General features: G+C 25.6%; 3 protein-coding genes across 6 annotated transcripts; 2 read left to right on the forward strand and 1 right to left on the reverse strand.

The window, feature by feature from the left end:
* The first annotated feature begins 695 nt into the window (after positions 1-695).
* On the forward strand, positions 696-1748 carry LOC129607349 (NAD(P)H-hydrate epimerase). The gene is made up of 3 exons (XM_055518302.1): positions 696-842; positions 898-1382; positions 1433-1748. The coding sequence occupies exons 1-3, from the start codon at positions 798-800 to the stop codon at positions 1656-1658; spliced, it is 756 nt and encodes a 251-aa protein (XP_055374277.1). The 5' UTR covers positions 696-797; the 3' UTR covers positions 1659-1748.
* Positions 1681-2717, reverse strand: LOC129607348 (metaxin-2). The gene is made up of 2 exons (XM_055518301.1): positions 2622-2717; positions 1681-2559 (listed from the first exon to the last, which is right to left on the reverse strand). The coding sequence occupies exon 2, from the start codon at positions 2557-2559 to the stop codon at positions 1771-1773; it is 789 nt and encodes a 262-aa protein (XP_055374276.1). The 5' UTR covers positions 2622-2717; the 3' UTR covers positions 1681-1770.
* Positions 2718-3508: 791 nt separating this feature from the next.
* On the forward strand, positions 3509-24114 carry LOC129607569 (ATP-citrate synthase). Of its 4 annotated transcripts, none has more exons than XM_055518634.1 (9): positions 3509-3951; positions 13056-13240; positions 18294-18479; positions 18552-19001; positions 19071-19344; positions 19495-19815; positions 20691-20880; positions 21372-22946; positions 23016-24114. In XM_055518634.1, exons 2-9 carry the CDS (start codon positions 13085-13087, stop codon positions 23179-23181), a joined length of 3318 nt encoding a protein of 1105 aa, XP_055374609.1. In that variant the 5' UTR covers positions 3509-3951; positions 13056-13084; the 3' UTR covers positions 23182-24114. The 4 variants fall into 4 exon arrangements, with proteins under 4 accessions (XP_055374609.1, XP_055374613.1, XP_055374612.1 ...); XM_055518638.1 differs by having other exon boundaries at positions 20742-20880; XM_055518637.1 differs by having other exon boundaries at positions 3509-3922.
* The last annotated feature ends 134 nt before the right edge of the window (positions 24115-24248 follow it).

Consider the following 24248-nt stretch of genomic DNA (forward strand, 5'->3'; position numbering starts at 1 on the left):
AATAAAAGCATTTATAAATATAAGTTTTTTGAAGTTAAGTTTGTAACTAGTATTTATTTTGATTGAATGTAGTAAAATGTTTTTTGTTATAGGTTGTTCTACCTATCTAAATATGGGTGCAAGGTTACAATTTTTTGAAAAGAATAATTTGAACATGACTTTCAGCAGAATGATATAATTAAAGAGGTTTGGGCAGCTAGTATTCTTATAATGATTTTAAGGCTAGGTAAGAACATACGTACATACATTATTTGTTCAAAGAATTTAAAAATTTGGCCAATAATTGAAGACACTGAATACATTTCTCCACTCTTGTGAACAAAGTATTAGCCAACCGAGGGTTAAAGTGTTAAAGGTTTTGTTTACGAACCAATCATTTTGGAAAACCGAAAGTAGGCACAAAAATACATACATGCATTCACATATAGTGTGTTTGGTTATAATAATAAGGAATTAAACCAGTCATTTCAGGTTTTTCTTTTCTGGCAAGCGAAAAACTAATTTTGTTAAAAAAAAAATAATCAGCTTATGGGAAACTAATCAAAAGAAATTAGTACAAAAACCCCAAAAAAACGGAACATTTTCTCAACACGTCAAAATTGCAGTTATGAAATTTTGGTTTTTAGAATACCGCAGAACTTTATGCCAATTTTTTTCTGACATCCTGTCATAGTTTACTTGAATTTCGACTCAATTGTGTTGACAATAACTTAAGTATTCACAAATAAACTTGTTAAAATAATTTATAAATTAAGTGTTTAAATATATTTTACTAAAAAATTCTTGCAAATATTTAAATGATTTGCAGATCAGTCTATCAAAAATATCGATACCCTAATAAAGTAAGCTATATTTTGCATTTTTAGAATTAAACTTAGTTAAATATTTATGTTGTAGCTCATACATCGGTTTTTTGCAATGAAGTTTTTAAATCAAACAGAGGCCACTAACATCGATTTGGAATTATTTAATGAATACAAATTTAGTGTGGATCAATTAATGGAGCTAGCTGGTTTAAGTTGTGCTCACGCTATTGCAAAGACCTATTCTCCAGAAAGTTATAAAAACGTTTTGATATGTTGCGGACCAGGTAATAATGGGGGTGACGGATTAGTTTGTGCTAGACATTTGTCATTACTGAAATTTAAACCGGTTGTTTATTACCCTAAACGTACTGACAAAGAGCTATTTACCAATTTATTGCATCAAATACAGTCTATGAAAATTGAAGTTTTGGATGAATGTCCGGATATAGAAAGTGCGAAGCTCAACTATAACTTAATTGTAGATGCTCTTTTTGGTTTTAGTTTTAAACCACCTGTTCGAGAAATGTTTGTTCCAATAATAAATGTACTAAAAAGTTCAGGAATCCCGATAGTTAGGTAAATTTTGTTATTAAAATATATAAAAAATATAAAGAAAATTATTTTAGCATTGATATACCATCAGGCTGGGATGTTGAAAAAGGACCTTTAAATAAGAACGCTGACATTAATCCCGACATGTTAATATCTTTAACAGCACCTAAATTATGTTCCAAATTTTTTAATGGAAAACATCATTACTTAGGTGGGAGATTTGTACCCAAGCCATTAGAAGCAAAATATGAGCTTGATATTCCTGAATATCCAGGAACTGAATGTTGTTTGAAACTTTAATCTTCATTAAAAAAATTTCAAATATTTTTACATAAATGCATTATGTATTTTTATTAAATAGGTACAACTAAATAAAACAATGAGACTGCTGTAATTGCTTTATAACAATAGTTTACGAAGAAATTCTGAAGAACTCTTTATCAATATTGGCGCAAAAGTTAACCAACTTATCAAATCGGTTAACAGTTTCCGCAAGAATATTGTTTGGTAATTTTGTTGTCAATATTGTAAATATATGACCAAAAGTAATTGCGTCAAGTTCGGTAGGTAAATCGCCATTAAAGTATTTTCTATCGCCTAACCGTTCGGTAAGTGCTTCACAACACTTTTCAACTTTATCTACAACTTCTTTTAATGTCATGTCCTTCCATTGATACACATTTAACTGTTTGATAACAGTTCTCCGTTTTATTCCGTTCTGATATGCTTTTAATGGCCAAGGATAAACACTACCGTATCGCATGCTAGTTACTTGATGATAATTTTCATCATCCATAAAAGTTAAATATAATTCTGCGTTTGTAAAAATGTTTTCAACTAAAGATAAGTATGCTCTCAAATCATCTTTTTCATCTTCATCTAAATGATTTGTAAGCTTTGTTCCCTTAGTTTCAATGAAACTCACAATAGGTTCGAATTCGGCTATCACAAATTCTCCTGCTTTGATAAATGGTAATTTCGTCATTCTACCACCTGGAGACATAAATTCCGCATTTGCGCTAGACCGCACATTAAATGGTAATTTGCACATTTTTAAATAAGCTTTTACGGCTAAACAACTGGCTTGCTCAGCTAAAAGAATTTGTTCTGCATCAAAAGGTTGATAGAGTAATGAATCATCTGGCCATGGCTCCCTAGCTATTGCCTCCTCTTGAGCTAGCTGTTTCAAAACTTGAGCCATCTTAAATAATAAATCAAATTCTTTAATTTAATTTAAAGCACAACAATGTAAATAAACCATACTTTAAATTTTCCTCGGTTCAATTATCAAAATTGCCTTCTCTCCAAAACCTTTAAGCAGCTGATAGTCAATTGTTTTAGTTTTTTTGCTAATGTCAATGAAGAAGTAATCAAAAACACTAGTGGCGTTTTCAAAAACTATTTTTGGTCAAGTGTTGCATAAAAGCCGGATGCATTTGTTTGTCGATTTATTGAAGTACTTTATATGAACTTTTGACATTCTCCATCTTCAGTGCCGTCCCTTTTCTTGCTTTAAGGACTTATCAATACTTTTTTTAAGGATATGTTTTACAATAAAAGAAAAATTTATTCGACTTCAAATAGCTCAGTTTAACTTTCTGTCCATACATATGACAAAATCTACAATTTAGTCTGAGTCTTATATGTAAGCTTTGTTTGACATTAGACTTTGCCTAACGGCAATTCATAGATATTTCTTCATTCTCATCAAACTCTCTGTCGGATTTTATAATAGTTAAATGGCGACAATAACTTATGCTAGCTGATTATTAATTCGGTTTTAACTTTTGTAGCAAATTCCTAAATTTTGACGTGAAGTTTTAGATAAGTTCAGTTTGAAATATAAATTGTCGTCAAAGTTTATTACTTAGAATTTAGGTATAAAGTCACATTTGAAGAAAAAATCAGGTAAAAAAGTAGGGTACTGTTCGTTTTGCTTCTTTGCTACCGAAATATTTTGAGCTGAAAAAAGTGGCACTCCACCTGTGGCGAAAATTTCTTCTTCTTACGTTTTGAAACATATCTTGATGCGCGTTTTTTTTTTCTCCAAAATGGAAATGACATTTGTAAAGATTTTTCCAATGCACTGGTAACATAACAGTAAATATTTTAGCTTTCAAAAAGTTATAGCTTTGATTGATATTTTGAAGTAAAAATGAGTAGTAATTTAAAAAATTTTTAAATTGAATTTTTGTAAAATTGGCGTGCTTAAATTTGAAATTTTACTTGAAAAAAATCATTAATAATTGTCATAATTGATATCGAACAAGTACTCATTAAAATTATATTACTTTTCACCAAATTTAGATTAATCGGAAAACTATTCCGAGAGAAAGTGTACAAAAATATATGGTGTGTTATTTGTTCATACATTCATACATACATATGTAAATAATACATGGTCCTAAACGTTGCAATAATTACGTCATAAATATTCTAAGCGTAAATAACAAGGACTTAATAAAAAAAAAATACAAAATTAAATTTCAGTTTATTAGAGAAAGTGTAGTGTGAGCTTGCAAAACTTCAGAAAGAAATTGATTTTCAATTTTGGATTTTTAAAAGTAACATTCTAGTTAAAAATAAATAAAGAGTAAGTGAAATTTAAAATTGTTTTATATACTTAATTATAACACTTAAAAAAGTAATTAGGTAGGTATGTATACCTACTTACATAAAATTTTTAACACAGCAATAAAATTATCATGTTTTGAAATAGTAAATGACGCACTGTTTTTGTGTATGTCCTAGAATATTTTGTATGAAACAAATCTATTAATAATAATGACCATTTTCGTTCATGAAATTTCTTTGAAATAAAAGATTCTTGAAATTTGTCAACACAAATTTCAAAATTTATTTAATTTAAATTAAACTTTTTCTGTAAAATCATAAATTACCGGGCATAGTCGCCGGTAAATTCACCCTGATTATTTTTTTTGTGTTTTTCTTTTTTTAAATACTTATGTCAATAGTTTTTAATTCTTAATATTCTAACTATGGTATGGATATACATACATATAGATGCCTACTTAATTTTGATTAAATATTTAATTAACGTGACCCTGATCCTTTTAATCTTTTTCGATTAGCGTTTTGCATAGAGAAATTCAGGAGTTCAGGTAACGTTAATTTCACACTTTATTTTAGACGTTGCTAGATCTTTATTGTAAATAAATTTTTTTTTTTGAAACTACATTACCTAAAATATTAGATACATACTTATTGATTTTTTTTGACTAAGCAATTATTTATATTAAATATTTTGTGTATAATTTTTAAACCTAGCTATTTTCTGTTACTAATTAAAGTTTTGCAATCAAAATAATAAAGTTCTAACAGGTTCTAAATACCAACAAAAAATATATATGTAAGTATATTTTTGATAATTTATTTTGATTGCTATTTCCACTTTTTCATAAATTTTACATTTGTTTTTTAAATTCTTATCTCTAAAAGAAATTTTATAAACTTATTAAGTCTATCATACTTATTGCATGTTATAAAAATGTGACTAAAGCATGTTAGGTACCTAGGTTCATACATAGGTAAATAGAGGTGAGAAGGTACTAAAGATTTAATAAATGATTAAATTTTGATTCAGTATTTTGCAATACTTATTCTAATAAGGTAGCACATAGCTTTCTAACAGCAACATTAACTAATTTATTATAAATTAAACGTAAGGCGTACATATTTATACATACCAACGAAATTTTGTTGTTCATATGTATGTTCATGTATGAAAGTAATAGTATACGTATATTGAGTAGGAAATAATATGAAATTTTTCTTATCTAGACCATTTGTTTATTTTAAATGCATATCGATAAGTAGAAAAAATAATATATTGATCAGCTGACAGATCTGATGTTTTTTGGAACGTTAAATTAAAATTACTATTATATCGCTAATATAGACACAATTTTAGAAAATTAAAAAGGTTTTTTTGCATGAATATCTACCGATTGTAGAAGGGTTTGAGGAACGACCCATGTACTCGTATTATTCATAATTATTATGGGTTTAAAAAATCATTCATTATAAGCGTCGTTGTAATAGAGAAACCTAATTTACAATATTATAAGGTAGTGCTTATTGTTTTTATTGTGGTCAATTTTTACAAAATTGATAAAAAATAGGAAATACTCGTAGCTGCACTAAATAAAACATAAATGCAATAAAAAAGTAAATAATTTTTAAATTGTTTTACGTTTTCGTGTGACTGGGTACTACAATTCTTAAATTGGTAGGTAGAAGATACTATGAGAAATTTAAAATTATATAGAAAAATTTTCTGTGCTGGAATTTTAATTAAGTTAAATTTATGTTTTGTGGGTGTCTTTTTGTAAATTCCTTATAAGACTTGTTAGAATAACAATATAGAGAAATTAGAAAAAAATTTGTAAAATAACATAATATGCAATATTAAGTAGTTGATTAAGAGATATAAATAGACCATTGATGAAAATTCTATTTTTTTGTCCATTAAGCCAATTAAGAAATAATTGGGTATATTTACCTATTTTTTTATCACAATTAAGAATTCATGTATGACCAACATTGAGCATAGTATATCAGCATAATTATTTTATTGGGTGTTATAAGTAAAATTTTTAGAAAAGTTTCATTTTATTGTAAGAACAGAATAGCAACGGTGGACGATTTTCGTTGTTAACACTTAAAAACAGCTGAACAGCAAAATCAAATGTGTAGTACCTATTCTACATTTCACAAACATGGAAACAGAATGTGATTTAAAAAAAAAGCCAAAAACCCCAAAATAGGATTTGTGATTATTTTACCGCTGTTGTTTAAATTTTGTAAGGTAATTTCGATTTATTTTAGGCAGTTCCATTGTATGTACATTCTATATGAATTTTGAAATTTCTCCTCTTGTTCTGTTCTCACTTTAAATCCATCTTTCGTATAGAAATTTTTTTGTATTGTTCTGCCTTTTTAATGAAAATCGTTTAAGAAACAAAATAAATGAAGTTAAATTTAACCTTATAGCTTACACAAACCGAGAAACAACAAATGTTAAAATGTAAAAATCAAAGAGTTTCAAAAACAGAAAACAATTTCAATAAAACTAAAACACAAGGAGCATAAGAAGTCGATACTTTTCCGGAAATCATATTTGTACGCTCAAGATGGCAATAATTAACAATATAATTTATACATAATATTGTATAAATTATACACATAACATAGAATTGATTTTGAAGCATAATATCGATTAACATCGAAAGGAGGGTGGTGAAATAATTTCAATATGAAAGCATAAAACAAAATTTTTTACGTTATTGCTAGAAATAACGTTTGTTAAAAATAGTATTTAATAACAACATGCCTTTAAGTCTTTGTCTCTCTTCTATGCCATCATATTTTTCCTCGTCGTCATAACATTATGTTTAGAAAGAAAGTTAATGGGTTCTTAAAAATAATTTAATATTAAAAAGTACATATTTATAATACCGATATAAAAAGTTGTAAGTATACCTACATTTGTAGATAAATATTTTATTAATCAAAATCCTCAAAATTCGTGTATGAATGCAGCTTTTTTTACTTATTTAGAAAATATGGTAAAAAATTCTCAAAATATTTTTGATTTACTTTGACTGGAAAAAAATTGCAAATTACTCTTAAATAAGTTTACAAATTGTATAAATGCCGTTTAAGAAATTGTATGCTGTGCGTGTGAAAATGAATATTTATTTAAACAATATAGAAATTACAATGCATAAATATTAAAAAAAAATTTTTTTAATTTTAAAAATACTAAAAACTTTCAGCTTTGAACCACATCTACATACATAAATACTAATAAATTACTACTAAGTAAGAGTACCTACTTCTGCGTACGTTTAATATAAAAATACTCACACATAATGTAAAATAAATAAAAAAAAAAAATTTTTTTTACACAATATACTTTTACCTTAAAAACTTTTCACTTTAAAAAGACAAAAAATTATAAATAAGTACAAAAATAAAAAAAAAGAAAATAATGACGCTGAAATTATGGAACACGCCACCACTACTATACTTTACTTATAGTCTAGATCGCTTTCAAATTATCGCAGTATCTATCAGTTTGATTTTGCTTGGCAACTTGATCGGTTGTGCCTTTGCATTCTCTTAAAACGACAAATATTCAATTTAATTCAAACTAAAAAGGAAAAGCACACGCGGTTATCGTTTAATTTGTTGCGTTTTTTTTTTGTGGTCTCGCTTATATTAAAAATTGTTTACATTCGCGTTTCTTGTTTTTTTTTTTTTTTTTGAATCACGGTACTTCATAAAATATTTCTGTTGCTTGTTGTTTCCTATTTAAAAAAAAAATCGAAATTTTTTATTAAAGCTTTAGGTAAATAAAGCAATAAAGCTTTTTGTTTTTATTTTAAAAAAATTTTAACATATTAATTTTTATACATTATAAACTTTATAATAAAAATTAAATGTTTATAGTGACAACACTTGGATATTTGGAATTAAAATAAAAAAAAAACTTGAATTCGGAACTTATTAGGAATGCATAAATTAATTTTGGTGTTTGTACATACTTACATATTTAATCATTTTCCACTTTCTATTATTTTTTTTGAAAGAAATTTTAAATTATTGTCTGTTAATTCCATACAATTATAGGAACCTAATATAATTTAAAAACTAAAACAAAAAATTTTTATTTTATATTTTAACACTTCTAAAGGAAAGAAATTTTTTATTTGTTAAATAAAAAAAGAAAAGCTAGAAATTTTATTTTAATAAAGCACGTGATATTTTTTGAATAATCAAGAGGGTAAAAGGTGTGAATTTATTTATTTTTAATTTTTTTTTTTTTTGTTATTTATTTTCTATTTTAGTTATTTAATAATGTGTACATAACATATACCTATAAATATTTTGTTGGAATTAAAATGTCATGTTCTCATTTCAATTCTTCGTCAAAGTGTTGCAAAAAGTACTGTTAAGCAAAATTATTATATTTGAATCTACTAAAACAAAAAAAAAAAGAACGAAGTAATGAAGAGTATTTTTTGAGAATATTGACATTTCACGTTGGATATATAAACATACATACCTGCATACATAGATAAAAGTGATGGTGTTGAAAAATTTCAGAAATTATTTATTATTTTATATTTAATACTAGAAGGAAACTGGAAATTGTATTTTTCATACTGACGAAATTTTTCCAAAAAAAAATATTCAAATACTCATTCGAGTTCGAAAGAAATTTTCATTATAATATTGCAATATTTATCCATTACTGATGAAATTTTTTAAATTATTAATTAGTCATAAATTATTTTCATATTTTTCTATCACTTTTTTTGTTACAAATTTGAAGTATTTCATTATTCAATTTTTTAATATATGGCCATTCTATTTTTCTATATTCTATATATACCGTTATATTGTATTTATGAGTGAAATTTAGAGTGTAATTTTTTAATTTTTAAACGTAATTGGTGTTATATTTGTTAATTAATTATTATAATATACTCTCAAATTCTTGACTCTTGAATTTATATTTATAAACTTATTTTTAATTGAATATTATTGAACCTTTTAGTTCTTATTTAATTCTAATGGTCAAATTGTAAAAAACTCATTAGACTTAAAAAATATAAAATGTTGATTTAAATGTCTATTTGAAACAGAAATGTATACAAAATTATACATACCTCCTGTTTATATACATACATATATATATTTATGTACATAAATATGTAAATATAGATATAAAATATTTACACATTTTTTAATAAAACTTTTGAACTTGATAAATAAATCAAATTGTTGAAATACATACTAACATACAAATGTATATACATATATATATTTATTTATACTTGATTAAATTTGATGCAAATCAAACAGTTATTAATATAGCAAATAAACGATTGTCATTACTATTTTACTATAAACACATACAAAATGTCAGTTTCAAAGAAAATATGTATTAACTCATATTTTTTTGAGTGTAATTATAAATATACTCGTAAAAATGAATTAAAAATTAAAATGTAATTAGCAAATCCGACAAAAGTACATACAACAATATTACCCTGTAATTGATCTAATTGTAGAAAAATTAATAATAATATTTTAATTTTATTATAATTATTATTATTTCTTTTTTAATTAACATTGTATTTGTATTGGTTGTAAGTACTCTTTGAACATATAAGTAAATTGTGCGCCAAATGAGAAAATTTTGTTGTATGTATGTAAGTATGTAGGTACTGTAAAATTATAAGTATGTAAAATACTAGAAATTCAAATGAAATTTTAAAACTATAATAACATGAATTGCATAATTTTAATTCTATAGGGTCAAATGAAAAATGTACGTGCAAATGTAAATATTTATTAATTTGATTTAAATTATTGTTTTTTTTTGTTTTGCGGAAAATTATTCTTTTTTCACTCACAAATACTTTCGGAATACTTATATTTTTTGAATTTAATTATTTAGGTACTTTGTGTTTGTATAAAATTTAGTTTTATTTGAATTTTGTACTTAATTGTACGTTATTGAATAAATGTTATTATTTTGAAGAAATTTTAGGTAATCAGGGTAGTATTTAGTTTTTCAATTACGTTTTGAATAAGTAAATACTACCCTGTTTAATAATTATTTTATCTTAGGTAATTCAAAACTAGTTAACTTTCATTTGGGTATTATCTTTAGACCTGTATTGTAATACTGAGGACAGTCGGTCATTAGTTTAATGAGCCGTTAATATTGCAGTCGTTTAAAGAAAAAAAAATAAATTTATAATGTATTTTAGTGACTACTTTATTATTACATGTTTTTACCTTTAATTTGCATCCCAAAACTATTTTATTGCATGAAAATAAAAATACGATCATAAAGTATATATGTACATCAATGTACGAGTATGTTTATAATTTTTGAAAATAATGAAACAAAATTCTAAATTATTTTTATTTAAAAAGTAATTAAAATATCTTTAAATTTAAATCAAATAATTATAGTAAATTAAATAATGTACACAGCACATATATAACGCTTAGTTATAAAGGGCTTGAAATTCATTATACTATCCAAGTTTATTGAGATACAATAAAATGATTTTGAGGTCGAAAATATCTATAATATGTAAATTATGAACAGTTTTAAGTATTAAAATTAAAAAACTAATTAAGTATGTGAAGCCCGAAAATGTGTAGACTCAAACTTCTTTTATGTAAGCTACAGTTTACAATTTTTTGCAGAAGTGCAAAACTCACTTAACCTAAGTCATATTAAATTATTTTGCAGACTGGCGAAATTGCATGCAAAATTTTGCTTTTCCATAATTGCATGCAATTAATTACGAGTACATCAGTTACGTATGTTTTGTTGGTATTTCCTAAAAATTTTGATTTTTATTCTGTAAAAATTCAATGTCATTTTATTAAAAATGTGAAATTATAAAAATTAATTCAGAAAATAAAAGAATAACTTACATACCTACGTAATTTGAATTTCTTTTACAACACAAAAAAAACTTCTATATTAATTATAATATTTTTATGTTAAAAAATTTAATTTTCACCGTAAAAGTTTAAAGTCCAAAATTTCTTTTAACTTTCTAATTCAAGTTTAAACTTTTTTTTTTCTTCAACAGCTGTTATATTTCGATATTTTTGAATTAATTTGATTTATGTTTCACCTGATTATGAAAATCTCCTCAATTTTTTTTTATTTTTTGTGATAGAAGGGCAAAATGTTTCTTTTCTAAACTGACTTTAATGCAATCCAATCATAATACCCGAAAAATACACGTTCGCAGGTATTATATGCGAAAAAAAAATTCATTTGGTGAAATTTCTCATCTGACCAGTTAAGCTAAAAATCACAAATAAAAAAATTATTTTTTACCGACTGCATTGCATACAATGAGGAAGGTTGTGTGATGGCACCAAAGTTGACATGACGAATTTTCGGTGGAAACGCACTTCTTCATGGTAGTTAAGTGTAAATAAATTTCTTTTAGCTAGATGTTGGTCTGCCACTCTGTGTGTAGACGTGTGGGCCGATTTTGATGAAAATTTATGCCTGATTTAATTTTGATTATTTACATTTTTGCGCCGCATGCAAAGAGCAATCTTCAATCAATTTCCTAAATGTTATATATTTAAATTCAGAATGTTAAAACAATGAACTTACAAACTTTTTTGGGGGTATCAGGGTTAATCGAATTGTCGATTTAAGATTCTTTTCCATATCTAAAAAACTAATTGACGCTAATTAGCTTACATGAAATTTAATATTTGAGTTCTGTTTGCTGCCGGGATTAACTGATAAAATTTTTTAAGGAATTGGGGTGGCATAAATTGAGCCTCTGCTAGGAGCCAAAATTACATTTTTCTATATAAGTAATGTTAAGTAAAAGCTGGCTAGCACCTTAAAATTTGAATGATGTGTTTAAAGGGCATTTTCAAAATCTTGTGCAGCACTTTTACCAAATTAGACAATAAACATTTCGGTCGGTTATGTGCTGGTCACATCAGATTTTGTTTCTTTTTTGATTTTTGTAGTCAAGTATATTATTATTCCTACGTTATCATTTAAAAAATAATATTGTGTAAAAATTTGGTTGTATAAGATAAAATAATATTGAAATTGATTAAAACTTTGATAAAGCGATGGGAACTTTCTTTTATTATTATGTTATATGCGGACTGGTTGATAAAACAAATTTTTGGGGAGGGAAGCAAGTAGAAAGCTTAAATTTGGAGTAAGCGTTTTGTTAACTTGAATTTTTGTATAGAAAAAAATTGATTAACTAATTTGTTTTTGTTTGTTATTTTTTTTTATTTTGAGATTTCCGGAAATTTTATTAATTATGTGAATTTTCGATTAATTTAATTTTCACTTTTTTGTTATGTAATGTGATTATGGTTTTTTAATAATTTTTAAAGCGACTAGGTTAATTTCTTTTAGTTGTATGATACGAGTACCTATGCAATAGTTTCAATTTCATCTCAATAATCTTAGATGAATAGAAAATTAAAGTTTGAAATGTTAATTTGGTTCGAAATTTTAAATATGAACCTGTTTTTGTAAAAGTATTCGCATTTTCTTATATTAAATAGCTCTAGTTTAATAGGACCATATTTTTAATTAAATAAGTAAAATTTCAAATTTTTATACAATTAATCAACACTTACGCGAGTACTTTAAAGTCTTGGATTACGAAAAAATATTCATAATATTTCAATTAGAAATTTACATTTGTAAAGCTTGTGTTTGTAAAATTGAGCATGTTATTTATGTGATCATGTAATTTGATTTCCTTTTGTAATTAACTATGATCGTTGGAATTAATTAAGTTGAAAATGAAAATTATTCGTTAAAGTTTTTTATAATTTTTATAAAAAGTCTAATTTAAGCTAAATATAATTATATATTGAATTACAATCTTGGAAATTATACGTCCAAGAGGTTGTAAACTTTTAAATCTGATTATTATCACATGAATACCACTAAAATTGGCAAGAGAAAACTCCTCTAGTCTTCAATAATACACCAAATTTTAATTTTTAATGTACCCTTAGAGACGCCTTGAAAAATTTTATCGAATTTCATGAAACAACAACCTAAAATTAAGAAAATAAAAAATTTAGTTTTGTATTATTAATTTTGTTTTTTTTTTTTAATTTGAATTTCAGCTAACTTTGTTAAAATTACATAAATCAAAATGTCTGCAAAAGCTATTCGTGAAGCAACTGGTAAAGATATTTTAAATCGTTTATTGGACGAAAAATCTGGAGCAGCAAATTGCCGTTTTGCATCAGTTGATCCTGAAACAAATTGGAATGAATTAGTTAATAAAAATCCATGGCTACAAACCACTGTAAGTAAAATTTTATCTAAATTAAGTATACACTTGAATATAATATTGGAATAGTATCGAATGATAAAATTATAAATAATGTGTTTGTTATACAAATAGTTACAAGTCCTTATGTACATAAACATACATACATACATACAACATGTATTTCATTTCCAGTTTTAAAAGTAAATGTGTTTAAGAATTAATAAATTATAAAAACAAGTATTGATCATTAAATTCTTGGTATCAAGGTTCAAATGCGGTATTGAAATATGTATATACATATGTACATTTATATCAAATATATTTGATTTTGGCATGTATGAGTATTTGTATTTTAAAGTAAAAATTTTATATTTGTATTTACTACGCTATTTTATAAAATTTATAGTACAAACATACCTATATAAATATTAAAGTCAACAGCAGAATTTTTGTTATGTTTAAAGTAATATTCGCATTTTGCATTTACAATCTTTTTACAAAACCGAATTTAAAATTATAAAATTTTAAGCTGAACTTGATACACTCCTCTCCTTATGTTACCTAATTTTGATACTGAAATTCGGAAATCAATTAAGTTACTTATTTAAATGCCAAATATCAATAATTTTAATGTAGATTGATTTAGAATAAGTTCACGGTTCTAGTTTTCTAAATTTTCTAACAGTATTATGGTTATTATCCACATAAATTAGTCATATTCTCCATACTCTCAATAAATGCTTTTATCTCTCAGGTTTATCTCTTATTTTGATTTCAATTGATGTCCAATAGAAAAATCATTTTCGGAAATTTTGTATAATTCAGAACTAAAATTTTAATAATTTTTATAATTACTTTATAACCTAACCTATAGTGGTTCTACATACAAACATTACATTCCTTGTATGTCTGTCATTTTAACTTTCTAAATATATTTATCAAAAATCGTGATTAGAATATTTTTAGAGTGGCTGAATAAACCATGAAAATTGATTAACCTTCAGAATTTATTTCAATTGTGTGCGCTCAACCAACAATTAGAAAATAATTCTTAGTTCAGAACATTGGAATCATGTTAAATTTTTATTATAATTATTGACACAATGAAAAATCTCAAATTTTGGGTACTATTTGTAGTATTAATTTTATGATTATGTATGTTTGTACTTATTACTTTACTGCTGTACATTTAAATTAGGTCAGTAAGAGGCAAAGAAATATTACGCATAAATATGCGCCATTTCGTGCCTTATGATAGTCCAATGATGTGTCCATTAATAATTCAATAATATTATTGGAGAATATTTTTGGCTTCACATCAAAATGCACTTAAAAAATTCAATAATCCGCTGTCAAAGTGATTCATACAGTACTTTTCTGTATACTATACTTATAATATTCTTTTGTCTAGAAAAAAATTGTGAAATAATTGTGTTAGAGGTTCTCGCTGCTGATGAAAACAATCGTGTATAATTAAAACCGTACTTACAATCGCTGTTTAAAAGAAAGTTAACCCTTATTTTAGTTTTCAATTGAATAAAAATTTTTAATTGAATTTTATATTGAGTATAAAGTTATTTCAATAATGTTATACAATGTAGCTGCCGTACAGACTTCACAAAATATTAAATAAGCAATTTAAGTTGGAATGATTACATTTCTGATGATTTACATTTGGGAGCGTCAATGTTTTCATGATCAATTTAATCGGACAGATTCGATTATTTCATGCACATAATAATGAATTTCATTAATATTAATTGAATATTGTTTAATAAATTCTTAAAAATAAATATTTTGAGAATAATATTAAACATTTTTTATACAAAATTGTTAATTTTATTTTTTGTTAAATGCATTTTTGATTAAGTAGTTTACTTTTTATTTCAAGATTATTTTCACAATGTGTAGATAAGTATTTGTCAAAGTATGTATAAAAACATAATAATAAAATCGGTTGTATGTACATATGTGTGTATGTGTGTACATAATATATTTACCTTCATTTTAACGTCATCATAATGTTTGTTATGTAAAATCGGCTGATATTATAAATTCAGGTTTCTTTTTTTTTTGTTTCATTCACATGGTGTGAGTTCAATTAAATATGAGGTGATGTAACATCAGATTTAATATGAATAAAGTAAATGTTATAGCTTTATTTTTACCGGCTTAAGAGATGTTGTACATGTATGTATATACATACATGAATATTATAAACACATGCATATAAAAAAATAAAAGCTTTTATAAAATCAAGTATTCATACATATTTTTTACATTCGTGTACGGTAAGTATGCATATAAGAGTAAAGGCAAAAAAACAAGGAAATTTACTTGTTATTTTCTGTAAAAAATATGACACTTTAGCACGTTTCATAATAGTTATTGACCTTACACATATAATATTTATTTTATCTTATGTTAATGGTAAACAATAAAGTCTCTATAATTGGAAATTTTCAAATTTCTGTCAAACTCATTTCAAAATTCGGAGTAGACCAAAAATGTAAAATTCAATTTTTAAATGCGTATAATAAGAAATTTCTGGTCAAGTGAACGAAACCGCCAATCTGCAGCAGTAATTTGTAATTTCAGAAACTATAGCACTTACCAAATATATATTTTGGATTTAATCTGAAGGAGCCTAATAGAATTTACTATGCTCCAGATTGAGTATGCATTAGAAGGCTTCTTTTTCCCCTCAAAATTTTCGGGTGTTCCACAAATCGTATTAAAATATTTTAAGTACATATTTGATTTATCGTTGCCGAACTCTATTAGTAATTACAATTCTCTGAAATTTCTCTCCAAATATATTATTATTTTATATTTTTATATATTTATGTATGTAAAAACATAAAACATAAAAACCAAGTTCTATCGTCATACGTACCTGTGTACGTGTGTATATATTAGAAAAATGTTTTGTAAAACGTTTTTCAATCATGTTAATCTAGGTTATAAAAAAATAAAAACCATTTCAATAAATATAAGAGATTTGTCTAAATTTATTCTTTACTAATGGTATTTCTAAGGACTATTGTAATTAAAGATTTTTATATAAGTTTGTACTTATAGTACGTGTTGGTACATTTAAACAAAAAGAAGTTAAAAATAAAAATAGAAAAGATGACCTACTCAATTATTTTGGTTTTGTTTTTCACCTTGAGTTCAAAATAAATTTGTAAAGATATGACATTACCTTTGATATTTAAATTATATGTCAAAATTTTTGCGATAAAAAAAATTGTTATTATTCTTTGAATTTCATTCATATTTTTGGTGTGTTTTCAACACAGTTTTGGTCTAAACAAATTTAAGATAATTTTTGACATAATGACGTAGGAGCATTCAAGAATTGAGAAATTATTTAATGTAGTTCTTTTTTTACTTGTTTTTATTTTACCATTGATTAATTACTTGAAAATTTATTGCTTAATTTCTGCGAATGCATTGGCAGGCTTAAAAGCTCAGTTAGAAGACCCTTTATGCATTTGATAAAATGATTTTCACCAACATATTCCTACACATTTTTATAAATGTTGGGGCTTAAAAACTAAGTGTGTTTATATTGTTTTAAATATCACAGACCGCCCAAATGTACCAATCATTTTTTATTTTTCCTTTAATCAATTAATAAACAAAATTTGCAAAATTTTAGTTCTGCCAAGAGTCTACTAAAAAAGGTGAGTGAGTAAGACCTTTTGCTCATACTTTTCATGTTTTGGAATAATTCTATGAATATTGGAGCTTTATGAGAAATTGTAAACTATAACAAATTCTCTAACACTCCTTTTATAATAAATATATCACAATAAGTTCTTACTTTTTCTCTCGACTAGAATTCAAGAAAATAAAAGATTTATTGTTCGGCTTAATTTTAATAATTCAAAAACAGAATTGAAATATAACAGAATAATTTTGTCTTGATAATGTATGTGACCTTGTTGTTTTTCAATATGCAATGTGTAGAAGAAAATGTTTTTACTATTTTTCTGTTGTTTAATTCTAAAAATATCTGCATTAGACCATTATTTATGTAGTGATAACAATCGTGAATTTTAAATCGTGATTAATTCAAATTCCAAGTAGGTACATTTTAGTAAAAGAATTTGATTTCAGTGATAATTTAAAATTATTTTCATAAATATATTTTAAAAAAAATTTATGAATTAAGATTTTTATTTTAATTTATTTAAACCTTGATATAAAATTTTTAATTCGAAATGTTCTACTACTGTGAGTAAAAATGCATTCAATTAAATAATTAATAAAATTAATGCTGATATTTGAGTGTATTGTTATTATTGGAATTATTCATCTGTGTAAATCTATTAATTCATTCCTTTTCTATATTAATAAAAATTTTCATATTCGCAAAATGTTAAAGGCTCTCTTGTTTGATTTCAAAAACTTCTGGAAGTTGAAAATTCAATGCATTTATAATTAAACTTTTCTGGAAGCGCTGCGATACAAATAATTTTTCATAAAATAAAAATTAAATTTATATAATGAAAATAATCTAAAAATAGATACGGAATTGTTATTTATAATACAAATAAAGTTTACAAATTTCCACTTTCTTTGTACGTGTTAAAATTGAATCTAAATTTGATTGAATTCGTGTGCTCTCACTTTGTTCCGCGGCTTAATAAGAATAAAGATCTTTTACAATAAAACTTGTTATGGCCGATTGGTTATAAGTGAGAAATTTAATTAGTTTTCATTAATTTGATTGTTTCTGAAAATAATTAAAATTATAAAAATTGATTGTTTTTTTTTTATTTACCAAAAAGTTTTCAAATTTCGAACTTTGAACTAATTTTACGTAAGTTTTTACGTATATGTTCATATGGCACACATGCCTAGTATGCATTGTACATTGAAATGAAAAATATAGTTGCATGAATTATAAAATAAAATCTCAAGTTCATTGTAATTTTTCTGTCAATTTGTCCTAGACTTTGTGCTTGCAAACCTTTATTTTTAATGTTCTTGGGTTTCCAAATAAACTTCTCATAATTTTTATTTTAAGAATTTTTAAAACACTAATTTTTATCAATGTATAATTTTTTGTTTCCAGCCTTTAGTTGTTAAACCAGATCAATTGATTAAGCGCCGCGGAAAGCTTGGTCTAATTGCTGTAAATAAAAGTTTTCCTGAAGTTCAAAAATGGGTTAATGATCGTATGAACAAAGATCAACAAATTGGTGCTGCATGTGGAAAATTACGTAATTTTATTATTGAACCATTCATTCCTCATAAGGATGTAAGAAAATTTTATTTATAAAAACATTTTTTTACCGTATTAAATTTTACATTTTTTTTGCAATTTTTTAAGGAAGAAGAAGCTTATGTCTGCATTTATTCACATCGATCAGCTGATACAATTCTATTTCATCATCAAGGTGGTGTTGATATCGGTGATGTTGATGCAAAAGCATTAAAATTAGATGTACCTGTAAATCATAATACCACAGTTGAAGAAATTACTAATGCTTTACTTAAAAATGTATCAGCTGATAAAAAGCAAAGAATTGCGAATTTTATATTTTCATTATATCAATGTTATGTTGAATTATATTTTACGTATTTGGAAATAAATCCGTTAGTTGTTACAAAGGATTCAATTTATATATTAGATTTAGCTGCAAAATTAGATTCAACAGCTGATTTTGTGTGTCGCCCAAAATGGGGTGATATTGATTATCCACCACCATTCGGACGTGATGCATATCCAGAAGAAGCTTATATAGCTGATTTAGACGCAAAAAGTGGAGCATCTTTAAAAGTATATGTCATTTATTTACAAAAATTCTTTTAATTATTAATGAAATTATTTTTTAAATAATCATTTTAGTTAACAATTTTAAACCGTAATGGAAGAATTTGGACAATGGTAGCAGGCGGTGGTGCAAGTGTTATTTATTCTGATACAATTTGTGATTTGGGTGGAGCTAGTGAATTAGCGAATTACGGTGAATATAGTGGTGCACCATCTGAACAGCAAACTTATGAATATGCAAAAACGCTATTAAATTTAATGACATCATCACCAAAGCATCCAAAAGGAAAAATTTTAATTGTTGGTGGCGGTATTGCTAATTTTACAAATGTTGCAGCAACATTTAAAGGTAAATTTCGAATTATTTAACTAGTTTTGTAACCTTTTTTTTTTCTTATTCTCTTAGTTTAAGCAAATTTTGTAAAAATATAGAGAATAAAGTATAAATAAATAAATAAAATAAATAACTTTTAACAATTCAAATTTAAAATATTTTTAGGAATAATAACAGCTTTGCGAGAATTTCAACCAAAACTCATTGAACATAATGTATCGATATTTGTTCGTAGAGCTGGCCCCAATTATCAAGAGGGATTGCGTAGAATGAGAGAATTCGGTAGTACATTGGGTATTCCATTACATGTATTTGGACCTGAAACACATATGACAGCTATTTGTGGAATGGCATTGGGAAATCGTCCAATTCCATCAACATTGAATGTTGATTTTTCCACAGCAAATTTCTTATTACCCAGTGGACAGCAACAAGAACAACAAAAACATCATAAAAGTAATGATAATAATGATAATTTCAATAATGGTGAGTAGAACGGTTAGCAACCTTACTTTCTACGAATTAAAAGCTAAAAAAAATAAGTTTTAGGTATAACGTAACAATGTTTGTGTTGATTTTATTTAGTTGATTGATTTTAGATTGAATTAAGTTTTTGTTGTGGTTTGGTTTTATTATTAATGATAGTTATTTAGCTTATTTTTTGATTTTAGCCAAAATTTGTTTTACAATTATAAAGATAAAAAATTTTGGTGAGTTGAAATGCGTATTTTAATGAACGAATGCTGATTTTGTATTATTGGTATAATTATGTTAAAATTGTTAGAAAATATCAAAAAAAAAAAATTAAAAGATAATTTAAATAACAACAAACCATTATTGAAACAAACTTGTCATTCAGCACAAAATTTAAATTTTTGCATATGAAATTTTAAGTCTCATTCTTTTATAAATTATTTAGTTTTTAATTTTGCATGACTCCTCAATTCATTTGATTTCATGTTAAATTTTAAGAGTAAAATGAAAAAGAGCACACAAACATTGAACAGAAAATATACATTTTTTTTTTTAATAATTAATAAAGCAATTTAATCATTTCCATTAAAAATTTTCATTTTTCCCATTTCTCTTTTTTTTTTTATTTTTTTTTTCACTTGCTGCATTACGCGAATAATATTGGATTTCCAATTTATATTGATATTTTAAAATGTGCTATTTTAACTCATCATCCTGTGTGAAATTAAACGCTCGTTTTGCAAAACAATACGTTGCATCGTTGCATTTTGTTTTATGTTTTTGTTTTGTAATTAATGTATGTCAATAAAAATTTTTTGACCATTTAACAAACATACAAAAAACATTCATAACAACATGCTTGAAAATGGTTGAAAAAAAACTAATAGGTACAACAACAGTAACTGCAACACAGCAAATTAAATTACCTCCTCTTGCAGCTGATGGTTTTGAATATGTAAAACATGATGGTACTTTGGAAAATGCACAACGTATGTTTACTAATTCAACAAAGGCAATTGTTTGGGGTATGCAAACAAGAGCTGTTCAGTCAATGTTGGATTTTGATTTCATTTGCAGGTAAGAAACTCGAAATTTTGTAGTACAAACAGTAAAAAACTACGACAATTAGGAGTTAAATTTTTTCAATTTCTTTTGGCATTAATTATTTGTTCACTGAATTCAAATGTGGAACAATTAAAATTGATTTTTATTCTTATTCTTATATTAGCGATTTATTGAATTCGCGGTCCTTTTCAAGAACTAAATCAAATGTTTCGCTTATTTTTAATATTTATTTTGTAGTTACGAAATTTTCAACATTTGTTTTCAAATTTATCTAGTGCATTATTAAGACACCATTTGACTTTAAAGTAAACCTTGATGAAGTTTTAATAATGCTAGAAGAAAACAAACGTGTCGGCACAATTATCAGAGGAAATAAAATTCATAAATATTGTGAAATAAACACCTTCTTTTTACATTGAAAGAATTTTTTTTATAAAATATTCAGTTTTAAAGCAAAAGTTTTAAAAAGTTTAGTTTTATTTTTAATTTATTTGTTTTTTTAGGAGAGAAGAACCATCTGTTGTTGCTATGGTGTATCCATTTACTGGTGATCATAAGCAAAAATATTATTGGGGTCATAAAGAAATTTTAATACCAGTTTATAAAAAAATGTCTGATGCTGTTGAAAAACATAAGGAAGCTGATGTAATGGTAAATTTTGCTTCATTGCGGTCTGCTTATGAATCAACAATGGAGGTGTTGGAATATAAGCAAATAAGAACTGTTGCTATCATAGCAGAGGGAATCCCTGAGAATATGACAAGAAAAATGATTGTTGCTGCAAACAAAAAGGGTGTATCAATTATTGGTCCAGCTACTGTTGGCGGTGTTAAGCCAGGTTGCTTTAAAATAGGCAATACTGGTGGTATGCTAGATAATATATTGCACTCAAAATTATACCGACCAGGTAGTGTAGCATACGTATCGCGGTCTGGTGGAATGTCAAATGAATTGAATAATATCGTTTCAAAAGCTACTGATGGTGTATTTGAAGGTGTTGCAATTGGTGGTGATCGGTATCCTGGTACAACTTTTATGGATCATATTATGCGTTATCAAGCTGATCCAGATGCAAAATTAATTGTGCTATTAGGAGAAGTTGGCGGTACTGAAGAATATGAAGTTTGTGCCGCATTAAAGAGCGGAAAAATTAATAAGCCATTAGTAGCATGGTGCATCGGTACATGTTCTGGAATGTTCTCAGCTGAAGTTCAATTTGGCCATGCTGGATCGTGCGCAAATTCTGACAGAGAAACCGCAACAGCTAAGAATAAAGCATTGAAGGAAGCTGGCGCTTATGTCCCTGACACTTTTGATTCGTTAGGTGATTTAATTGGGTCAGTATATCAAGAACTAGTCAAAAGTGGTAGAATTGTACCAGCCGAGGAAGTTCCTCCACCAACTGTACCTATGGATTATTCTTGGGCACGTGAATTAGGTCTAATAAGGAAACCAGCATCATTTATGACATCAATTTGTGATGAACGTGGGCAAGAGCTTTTATACGCTGGTATGCCAATCAGCGATGTATTGAAAAAAGATGTTGGAATTGGTGGAGTTGTTTCATTATTATGGTTCCAAAGATGTTTACCACCGTACGTATGCAAGTTCTTTGAAATGTGTTTGATGGTAACCGCTGATCATGGTCCAGCGGTATCTGGTGCCCATAACACCATAGTTTGTGCTAGAGCTGGCAAAGATTTAGTTTCATCTTTGGTAAGTGGTTTATTGACAATTGGTGATCGTTTTGGTGGAGCATTAGATGGAGCTGCAAGGCAATTCTCAGAAGCCTATGATTCAAATTTGCATCCAATGGAATTTGTTAATCAAATGCGTAAAAAGGGACAATTAATCATGGGTATTGGACATCGTGTTAAATCAATTAATAATCCAGATGTACGTGTCAAAATCATTAAAGAATTTGTTTTAGCAAATTTTCCCTCATGTCCATTGCTTGAATATGCTTTAGAAGTTGAAAAAATTACAACAAGTAAAAAACCCAATTTAATTTTGAACGTTGATGGTGTTATTGCTACATCATTTGTTGATATGTTAAGGAATTGTGGTTCATTCACTAGGTAACAAATATATTTTATATTTATTATGTAATCCAGAAGAATTAAGAAATTTTATTTTTGTAATTTTAGTGAAGAAGCTCAAGAGTATATAAATATTGGAGCAATCAATTCATTATTTGTTTTAGGGCGTAGTATAGGTTTCATTGGACATTTCATGGATCAAAAACGCTTAAAACAAGGATTATATCGTCATCCATGGGACGATATTTCCTATGTCATGCCAGAATATAATTAAATATATATTTATATATATATATTATATGCTAAAAACTGAAAATAACACAAATATAAAATAACGTAATTGTTATATGTAACATAACTAAGAATGTAGAGAAACAATATTATTATTATTACTATTAATTTACACTGTAGCTTGAAAAATTTACAAAAATCATCATTTAAAAAATTGCATGTTTAAATTTTAAAAGGAAAAGTTTTAGAAATTAAAAAAAAATTTCCTTTTCAATCTTAAAAATATTGAAACGTAAAAGAACTTTTGAGTACTAAATGGGAATGTGATGAGATTTTTTTCATGAAGTTATTTAAAGATCCTCTGAAATGAGTTTTGTAAGAAGTTACAAGGATTCTGAAAAATATAACCAATATCCAATTTATTCAGCCCCTAGAATATTGCATTGAATTAATAAATATTTTAGAATATGTTACTAATACTTTTATGATGAGAATAATTTATAGAACATGATTTGGTGTAATTTTTCATATAATTTTTAATTAATTAATGTTATGAATTTTCTTTATTTCATTATAAAATGGTGTTTATTCAAAAGAGAAATTTTCTTTCGTATTGATTTCAATTACTGCTTTTTTTGTTGTTGTTAATATGCATCTATTTTAAGAACATTTTTTTATTTTATGTTAAATGAAAGAATTGTGGTTAAATTAATTTTGATATGATAAAATATTATTATTCATTAAGTAAGGTAAAAAAAAATCTAAAATAAAATATATTTAAGTTTTTAATTTTATTAAAAAAAATGAAATGAAACTACAAAAAAAATTTGCTTATTTTGTTAAGGAATAAATTTATGAAAACTTTCCCTGTCCATAGGACAACCAGAATAAATTATATTTAGAATTATTTTCAATATTCTTTTGTATACAAATTTTTTTATTTAAAATAAATTTATAAAAACAAGTAAAATTTAAATGATTTTTCAATTTTAGTTTTTACTTTCATAATTGAAGGCACGAATTTTAATAAAATTTAATATTTTATCTGGATTTTTCCAATGGTTTCAATACGATAGCGGAAGAAGTAAATAAAATTATGACTCCTTAGTT

The sequence above is a fragment of the Condylostylus longicornis genome, unplaced genomic scaffold (genome assembly GCF_029603195.1).
Source record: "Condylostylus longicornis isolate FDR11 unplaced genomic scaffold, ASM2960319v2 ptg000027l, whole genome shotgun sequence".
Taxonomy (NCBI): Eukaryota; Metazoa; Arthropoda; class Insecta; order Diptera; family Dolichopodidae; genus Condylostylus; species Condylostylus longicornis.

Bases quoted from the DNA above. Each gene is read 5' to 3' on its own strand.
- LOC129607349 (XM_055518302.1), top strand. From the start codon at position 798: ATGATTTGCAGATCAGTCTATCAAAAATATCGATACCCTAATAAA. The intron at 843-897 runs GTAAGCTATATT...TTTATGTTGTAG, and splicing joins AATATCGATACCCTAATAAA to CTCATACATCGGTTTTTTGC. The intron at 1,383-1,432 runs GTAAATTTTGTT...AAATTATTTTAG, and splicing joins TCAGGAATCCCGATAGTTAG to CATTGATATACCATCAGGCT.
- LOC129607348 (XM_055518301.1), bottom strand. From the start codon at position 2,559: ATGGCTCAAGTTTTGAAACAGCTAGCTCAAGAGGAGGCAATAGCTAGG.
- LOC129607569 (XM_055518634.1), top strand. From the start codon at position 13,085: ATGTCTGCAAAAGCTATTCGTGAAGCAACTGGTAAAGATATTTTAAAT. The intron at 19,816-20,690 runs GTGAGTAGAACG...AAAAACTAATAG, and splicing joins TAATGATAATTTCAATAATG to GTACAACAACAGTAACTGCA. The intron at 20,881-21,371 runs GTAAGAAACTCG...TTGTTTTTTTAG, and splicing joins GATTTTGATTTCATTTGCAG to GAGAGAAGAACCATCTGTTG.